At 31.0% G+C, this 9,001-nt stretch overlaps 1 protein-coding gene across 1 annotated transcript; it reads right to left on the reverse strand.

Moving 5' to 3' along the window:
- Nucleotides 1-3,738: 3,738 nt before the first annotated feature.
- Nucleotides 3,739-7,788, reverse strand: LOC105121188 (signal recognition particle receptor subunit alpha-like). The gene is made up of 10 exons (XM_011019737.1): nt 7,659-7,788; nt 6,483-7,480; nt 5,606-5,690; nt 5,418-5,513; nt 5,171-5,323; nt 4,966-5,073; nt 4,720-4,839; nt 4,329-4,454; nt 4,148-4,231; nt 3,739-4,053 (listed from the first exon to the last, which is right to left on the reverse strand). The coding sequence occupies exons 2-10, from the start codon at nt 7,457-7,459 to the stop codon at nt 3,928-3,930; spliced, it is 1,875 nt and encodes a 624-aa protein (XP_011018039.1). The 5' UTR covers nt 7,460-7,480; nt 7,659-7,788; the 3' UTR covers nt 3,739-3,927.
- Between the last annotated feature and the right edge of the window lie 1,213 nt (nt 7,789-9,001).

The following is a 9,001-nucleotide window of genomic DNA, read 5'->3' on the forward strand; positions in this document are numbered from 1 at the left end:
TTGTTAAATTTATAATTTAATTTATGTAATTATAATAATTTCATAAAAAATTAATAAAAATAAATTATAAAATTAAATTTTTAATCAATTTAATTTTAAAAAAATATTTAATAAAATATTTAATAAAAAAAGATAAAAAAATATGAATCAATTTGAATAAATCTATAAAACTTATAATCTCTAAGATAAATCCGTAAAGACCAAATAAAAAAAATATATAAAGTTCAATTATCAAGCAACTCAATCTTGAATAATAAAATAAAATAAATTAATTAATTCAGGTTAACATATTAAAACAAAAATCTAGATCATAAAACCGAGTTAATTTGATAAAAAGTATATCGAAATAAATTATAAAATTTAATTTTTAATAAATTTAATATTAAAATATACAAATAAAAATAAATCTAAATTTTAATGATTAAAATAACTATATAAAAAATACATTAAAAAACTTAAAAAAAAGAGAGAGAGATTTCTCTGTCAATAAAAATAAAAATAAAAATCTAGTTGTGTTTACTATTTCGGATTTCAGTGCACATGGAACCTAGTTTAATCTGAAATCGGTGACTTGGCAACCACAATATCGGAAACCACCATTGGGAATATAATTACATTATCTGCCCTTCCGCCAATACTGTTAAAGGTTAAAACCAGACAGGGCCGCCAGGTCTGGGAATTAACAACGAGGAAAAACTAAAATATCTGGGTAGCTAGTTCACTGTTCATATATCTCTTATTATTTTATTTTATAACTTTACTTTTTACCTAACAAATCCGCATTATTTTTATTAACAACATTGTTTTTTAGGGTAAAAATTTTAAAAAAATTAAAATGATTTAACAAAATATGTATTTTTTAACTAAATTTTTTTATTAAAAAACTATATAAATTATATTTTAAAACTTCACATAATAACTTAAATTATTAGATTAAGATAAATTTATAATAATTTTTTTAATTTAATGAAGGATATATTTTTATGAAGCATGGTTATTTATATAAAAATCTATCATATCCATTAACCAATTTTAATTTTTTTAATATAATAAGAGTTTTTTGGTTATTAATTTTTTTTCAAGGATGTAAACTATTATATAATATATAAATTAAGAGATGTAAAATATAATTTCTCAAGATATAAAAGCAGAATATAAATTAAATTAAATTATTAGAGGCTGATGTAATTATCCAAAAAAAAAGAAAAAGAAGAGGGAGATGAGCAATGTGATCCTCTCTGCTTGAAAGAACCACCAATCAAAAGGATGTAAAATTGCTCACGAACAAGTTGGACCATAGTTTAAGTAGCCAAAATCAAAACCAAGTTCTTTCCCCTTCTGTTTATACAGAATTGACAGAAAAATTACTTAGGTGCAAGGAAATCAAATCGACATTATTGGTTACATATTGTATCTAGAGATCCCTCAAGATTAAATTGCTAAAATACCCAGATTTTCAAGAATATTGATCAGAAAATGTTTCTTAATTAATTTATCTCTTGAAGTTTTAAAAAAGAAAAGTAACAAAAAAAAAAAGGTGCACCTGCTTTACTCTTCATATGAACAGTAAAACAGTGCATGTCACCACGCATTTTAGCGTGGAGAAGAATTGTTATAATAATTAAGTGGTATTTAAGTTTTTTACAAAAACATATTGAGTATGGTGCTATTAAAATTAAAAATTAAAAAAAAATTAAGGACTCGTTGTTTCAGTGTGGATTACTGTGGATTCACACGATGATTTTTTTTTTGGGTCCCTGAATTTTTTTTTTTAATTTTATATTTTTATGTTGTGGTGGTTTGTGATTGTATTTTATAGTTCGTCATTTGTTAAAAAAAAGAAGAAGAAAGGTTTCATTTTAGTTGTTTAATGAAAATTAAATATGAGATGACCAAAACTAAAAGAAAAGTGAAATATCAGCCCTTTGTTTAAAGAGAAAATATTTTTTTTTATTGGCCCTTTGATTATTTTATTTAGTCAGATCATTAATTTTTTTTATTTTTCTCCTTTAATATTGTGTTATTTGGTGATTTGGTTTGATGATTTGTTTTTCACTATTATCTCTCATCAAGTTATTATATTTTAAAAAAGTCCTTAGTTCTTTATTAATTGTGAGGAATTAACAATGATGGGACCAAAACTAAAACCTTGGTAAGATAGAAGCCCTTTTTTTTAAAGAAAAAAAACAAAACAAAAGGGTGTTAACGCTGTTAGGCTTAGTTTGTGACTTTGAGGAAAGAAAAGCTTATAGAAAAACGATGAAGAAAATAGAAAAAGGTTGGTTGTTCTGATGTGCTTAACCAAATTAACCACATTTGGTGTTAGTGTCCCTCTTGATAAGAGAAGTGTCACTAAAGTGTTTTTAAATTTTTATTATCCCTTGAAAAAGTAAATTAGAGTTGAGAGATTTTTTGTATTTGTTTTTTTTGTGTGTTTTTTTAACCAATTTAAGGATTCTTTGAATTGGGTAATTAGTTTCTCGAGGTTAAGTGTTTTCTTGTGTTTATAAGTTAGAATAGGTTAGAAATTAGGTTTTGAGGTAAAAAAAAAAAAAGAGTAAAGGTTGAAATTTTAGCCACCTTTATCATGGTTAAATCTTGGACACGTAAATGAATTGATATGTTATTTGTTTTTTTTTTAAAAAATATTGGGAAAATGATCCATTTCAAAAATAAAAAAAAATTAAGGCTCGACCTAGCAGAGCCCATAGACTTGCATAGTTGACCTTTTTTTTTACCTCGAAAGATATTAGCTTTCTTAATAATTAAATAATTTAGAATATTGTATGTATAATTTCTTTTAGATTTTTAGATTGACTAAGAATGATTTTTATATGTTATTTTATGTGATTTCATTTATTTTTTACTTCATTCTTAATATTCTTTTTGTGTAGATCATCATAACCTTTTTTTTTTATGTTTTAGTAGGTTTATTAATTTTCACTACTAATTTTTATTATTATACAATATAATAAAAAATAATTTAAGAAAAAAAACTAATTAAACTTCATCAACTCCATCACTCAGATCACATATTCAATGAATTAACCTATTTTAAGTTAATATATCATTGCTCATCATATTATTATCTTGATATTAGAAAAAGAACATCTTAAAATTTCTTCTTTTTTAAGTCAATCTAAGTTAAGCTAATAACATATCATTATCTTGATATTAAAAAGAGTGCATCATCTTGAAATTTCTAATCCAAGTTTAAGCTAAGTGTTTCCCATGATTAATTCTATGTTTTTGAGTACACTTGCATTAAAATTAGTAGGGTGATATTTTTTTAATTATTTAAGCTTGTTTTTGGAATTATAGTAGGATATTGACTATTAAACGGGTGTCCTAGTGTGATTTATCATAACTATATGTTTATTATATGACTAGATGACACGAACTTATTAATTTTTGGAATGACAATAGAATATTGTTTATGAAACGAGTGTCCTGTTGTGATTTATCATGATTATCTATTTATTATATGAAGTGAACTTATTAAATTTAATTGGGCATATAACCGAGTTATAAATTTTTATTACTTTTAAAAAAACACACTAACAGTGCACGCAAATAGTGACTAATTAAATTTTTACGATAAAAAGGTTTTTTGATCCAGCTACTAACGTTGCGCGGGCACAGGACAACTGCCCGGATCCAGACGTTGACGTGACGACGGAAACAAACTGCGAGTTCGAGTGCGAGCGTGTCTGCGAGAGAAGCTTTAACACAACAGGAAGCGAAGGAACAATAAAACAATAATTATCATAACATACAGCCTCAAGGGGGACTGATTCACCTCCAACACACTGAGTTTGACAAATATACTAGTTTGGCAGGGAGTTATTCGTTCGCCGTAGGATTCAGAGCAGACAAACAAAGAGAACAGCATTTGATCAACAAACATTCATCGGAGGAGGAAGACACTCATTTAAGGAGAGTCTTGATAATAGCTTTCACATTCAACTTCTTGAGATCTGTGTAAGATTGACCACAGCCTACAAACATGACCGGTGAGCCAGAGATGTAAACCATCGACAGTGCAGCTCCGACCTACACTCATCAAAGGGAATTGCAGGCAACATTTAGTTGGTAAATACAACAAATAACTTTAAAAAAAATAAATAACCGCCTTCCGTAACTCTACCTTATCATCGATTGTGTCAAACTTGGTGAGCAAAATCCCATCAATTAATCTAGGATTGGGTGAAGTTGAGAGGTCCGCTAATTTCTGCAAAGAAAAAGAGCAAGGGATGTTGCTTCATAAACTGATTGTGGATGCAACAAAACAAAATAACAGAGCGAATACGAGGTTATAAGAACTAAACCTGATTGAACTTTGATAGCTGATCAACAGCATCATTTCCTACCAAGGCCTCTCCAACAAACAAGACCAGATCAGGATTGTTGAGGTAAATTAACTTTGAGAGAGCTCTCATTAATGGTTCATTGTCCTGAAGCACATGAACATTTGAATTAATAAAAAAAGCAAATAGAAAAGCCAGGTAAAAGTAAAACATAGATCCCCCTTGGTTCTTCTATTCTATCTAACTCTTTTTGTATTGACTTTAGCATTTTGATACTATAAAGGTGTTCTTACAGAAAAAAGTTTCCGCACAATTTCTGTAGCAAAATTGAGAGTCAATCAATTAATAACAAAATTTGACTACACCAGATAGCAGGTCAATCTCCATGATAAAACATTAAATCATAAAGCACCTGCATTCGGCCAGCAGTATCAACAAGAACAACATCAGAACCATTGCGTGTAGCCTCCTGAATTGCTTCCTTTGCAACAACCGCTGGATCTTTCTCATAGCCCTTTTCAAATATAGGGATCTAACCAGAAAAAAAAGACGATCACATCAAGCTTCCTTTACAGGCATGAATCACAGAAACAAACAAGCGCGGATCAAGAGGCCAGATAACTTCAACAACATCAATATGCGGGTATCAATTCTGTACCTGGAGTCTACGTGCATGAGTCCTCAGCTGCTCAACAGCTCCTGACCTAAATGTATCACAAGCAGCCATCATAACACTGACCTTATGTTGCAGAAGCCAGTATGCAACCTGCAGCATGACATGTAAAAACAGCCTACCCAATAAGGAAGCATGACTTGATGATAATTCAATAATAATAATCACAGCGATACGAGCTTAGCTTCACCTTAGCCAGATTTGTGGACTTTCCAACCCCATTGACACCAACAAAAACAACAACATATGGTTTCCTCTGTTCCCTTGCAGCATGTACATCCCTCAATATGTCAATAGAGCGTCTAGGAGTTAAAATACGGACAAGTGCTTCTTCCATAGCAGCCTGCAGCCATAAAATCGGGATGAAAGTGAGATTAAGCTTATTCCTAAATCAAACGGGAAAAATGAAAAAAGAAGACACTTTTGATATAACAAACCTGCACTGTGGAAGATATCCTTGTGAAAGATGCCTGCTTTTTACCTTCAAGACTAGCCGCAACTGATTCACAAAGCTTTTCGGCTATCTCCTCAGCCTGAGATTGCCACAGGACAGTAACTCCATAAGAATGTTAAATAGGACAGGGAAGTATGATTGACTGAATATCTAGCAAGTACAGGAACATACCACATTCTTGGTCATGAGCCTATCCTTGAGAGCTTTCAAAGCTGGCTCTAGGTCTGCCTTCTCCAAGTTTGCCTTACCAGCAATACTGAGCCGAGGAAAGCATAACAAAATTCACGTAAGAGTCATATGAGGAAGAAAAGCCTAGTCCAACTAATGAGATTCAACTTTGATTGAGTTCAGTAGGAGAACCCTTGAAAAAGGAATATCATGCCCATTATACATACCAACAGAAAGTTTGACAAAGTCAAACCCTGCATATCTAATGCTAGACTCCCACATTCTGTCTAAAGATTCATGCATAAAGTTTGTTGCACATCTCATAACGCAGGAGAGGCAACAGAAACAATTGTGGAAGCATGCATTCATGGTGAAGGGAAAAAATGCCAACCGGGCAAGCCATCACCCCAGTCTCACATTCACATCAATCCCAAGGACGAAACTTCTCATAAGATGTTAAATTATAAATAGAACAGTTAGATATATACTGTGAATCATATATATACTGTGAATCACATACCTTGTTCTTTAAAGCATAGAATAAGCTTGAACTTTTCTACATAATAGATTTGCCAGAGAACACTAAGAGACGTAATGACGCCTAATTGATAAAGCAAAGGTAATAACTATCTAATTACCCAAAAACTAACTGTACATTCCAAAAACCCATGATAATAGTTATTGCTGGAGTCTTTAACTCAGATGCCACAATGGCAAACCCCAAAAACACTAGTAAAAGTCACAAGAGGCTGCATTTTTTTTTGAAAAAAAATTAGACCTTGAAGAGATGCTCTATATCCAGTACCTTAATGATACACAACTTAATGGATTGATGGTAATCAAAGCAATGAAAACAAGGATTTAGATTGCAATGTTTTACCTCTGGAACATAGATGAAAACCATCCCTTCTTCTTAGCATCAGGCTTGCTGTCCTTACCAACTTCCTCATCTTCTTCATCCTCCTCGCTGTCACTGCTAATTATCTCTTCTTTGTCCATCATGCTCTCGCCTTGATCGGCTGCCATAACTTGTATATTCTCATTCCCATTCTCCTCCACAGGATCGGTAAAATCCAATTTCGCATCTTTCGGTGAATCATCCCAAACTCTATTCTTCTTTGTTACCTTTTTCTTCGGGTCCGCTTTCGAACCCTTGCTAACAACAACACTAGTATCAGTAGTTTTTTTCACACCTTTACTTTTCAGCTTCTGAAGTTTGCTGACATCAAAAGCCCCATTATTGGATCTCGCATTTTCTTTACCATTAGCGAGACCCATCCCTCTATTTCCTTCACCAACAACATTATGATTGCCATTGGAGTGTCCATTCTCCAACTTCCGACCTTTCCCATCATCACCATCAGCCTCCTTCGCATCACTCTTATTTTTTTTATTCCCTCCATCAAACCCACCACTACCCTTTTTCACCACCTGCTGCTTCCTCCCATCATTCCCCATCGGCTTCACTTTCCTCAACTCCTCCGCCCTCGCCTCCGCCTCCTTCCTAAGCTGCCTAAAAGTCTCATCAAAATCAAAATACTCCACACGCTTCGGATCATAAATCTCCGAAAACTCACGCTTCACCATCTCCAACAGCTCATCCACATACAACAAATGGAGAATTCGCTGATACACAGCGACAAAAACGAGACCAAGCTCGTTATGGAAAGTCCATTTAAGCGTGTAGGAGGCAGCACCAGGCGCATCGTAATTATACGACGCCGCACCTGATCGTTCCTCCAACAGACAAGATCGAATCAAAGTATCGATCGGCGATCCTTTTAACGCATTTCCTAGCTCTTTACATGTCCATAAAATCAATCCTCCTCTAGTAAATATTAACAACTGCTCTAACATCTTCCAATCTTTTTACCAAACCTGCAGCAACCAAAACAAATTGAATCCAATTAAGCATAAAAAATGGTGCAAATCGTAAGAGAAAAAAGTAAAAACGTTGGGACAGAGAACGGATCGGCGGCACAAGAAATTGTTGTTAGGCATCTGTGGATGGATAAATAAACGATTAAATTCGAAGGTATCGAAAGAAATAACTTACCTAATTTCCTGTTCTAGAAAATGATTCGAAAGGGAGAGAGAATTTACTAAAAGCAAAGGGAAAGGAGTAGTACTAGACAAGAAAAGAAAAATAAAAATCAATGTGAGGATTTGTGAAAATTCGGTTATTTATATGATTAGGTTTTTTTGGGTAATTAATTGAATTGGGGGGTGGGGTTTGGTTTGACTAGGTTAGTTGGACGGCGAAGAAAATTTGGACACGCCACCACCACGGACTGACCTTTTCCTTACCTTTTCTGGAGTCTGGAAAATATTTACCGGGTTAAAACGTAAATTAACCGCTTTTTTTTACTGTTTTTTGGGCGTTCCTGTACGCTGTTACGCGTTTGACGGTCTGGTTGGGTGTGGAAGGAGCCCTTCGTGGCATGCTTTTTAAACTCGATTAAGATTTGGTTTTCAAGTTTTGACAGGGTTTTTGGGTTTTATCAGTTATCTAGGTTAATTTATTTTTTTAAATTGAAATAATAATATTTTAGTAAAAAAAAATTAATGAATTATAATTAAATTTTATCAAGATATTTTTTTATTTTTTAAATCCAATATTATTTTAATCTCGAATAAATTATAAGTTTGAAATTAGGTTTTAATATGCTTTGGATTTTATTTTTTAATTTTAAATAACTTTTTTAGTATTTTTATATGTTAATATAAAAATAAATTTAAAAAATAAAAAAATATTATTTTAATATATTTACGAGTAAAAAAACATTTTGATAAGTAAATACTTTATTTATTAATATCATATTAGTTAAGTCTATTTTTTAAAAAGAATAAAAAAATATAATTAGAAGAGAAAAAAAACTTATATGAAAATATTTTTATTATTTTTGATAAGTTATAGATTTTATATTCACCTTTATTTATATTTATCTTTTTTAAAAATTAAATTAAAAAATAACCAATAAAATATCATATTATTTTATATACACCATAAAAATTTTCGTGTAGAAGCAGAATTGAAAAGGAATGATTCAATTGAGACGGTATTTATAAAATCTTCTATGCTAATTTTAAAATTAATTTAAAAATAGTTGAGTTTTGATGTTTTAAGAGTATCATTGAACATAATAAGTTGTATAAAAAAACTCAGTTTCAATTTCGGGTTCAAATCACGAAGTTTACATTTGATTAAAGCCTTATGACAAAAACAAAATATATAAAAGAGATGAAAATATGTTTGAATAAAAAAAACACTGTTGAACATATAAAATAAATATTTTTAAATTCATTTATATACTTTTAAAATAGAAAGCACAGAGAGTCATATATTTTCTTCTTTCATAATCTTTATTTTTATTAACAATAATCAAATTTCATCTAAAA

This window comes from Populus euphratica, unplaced genomic scaffold, assembly GCF_000495115.2.
Source record: "Populus euphratica unplaced genomic scaffold, PopEup_1.0 scaffold31.1, whole genome shotgun sequence".
Taxonomy (NCBI): domain Eukaryota; kingdom Viridiplantae; phylum Streptophyta; class Magnoliopsida; order Malpighiales; family Salicaceae; genus Populus; species Populus euphratica.

What these genes read in the sequence shown, in the direction of transcription:
- LOC105121188 (XM_011019737.1), bottom strand. Translation starts at nt 7,459, where the DNA reads ATGTTAGAGCAGTTGTTAATATTTACTAGAGGAGGATTGATTTTATGG. An exon ending in GGCTCATGACCAAGAATGTG is followed by an intron (nt 5,514 to 5,605) that starts GTATGTTCCTGT and finishes TGGCAATCTCAG; the next exon opens with GCTGAGGAGATAGCCGAAAA. An exon ending in ATACTGCTGGCCGAATGCAG is followed by an intron (nt 4,455 to 4,719) that starts GTGCTTTATGAT and finishes CATGTGCTTCAG; the next exon opens with GACAATGAACCATTAATGAG.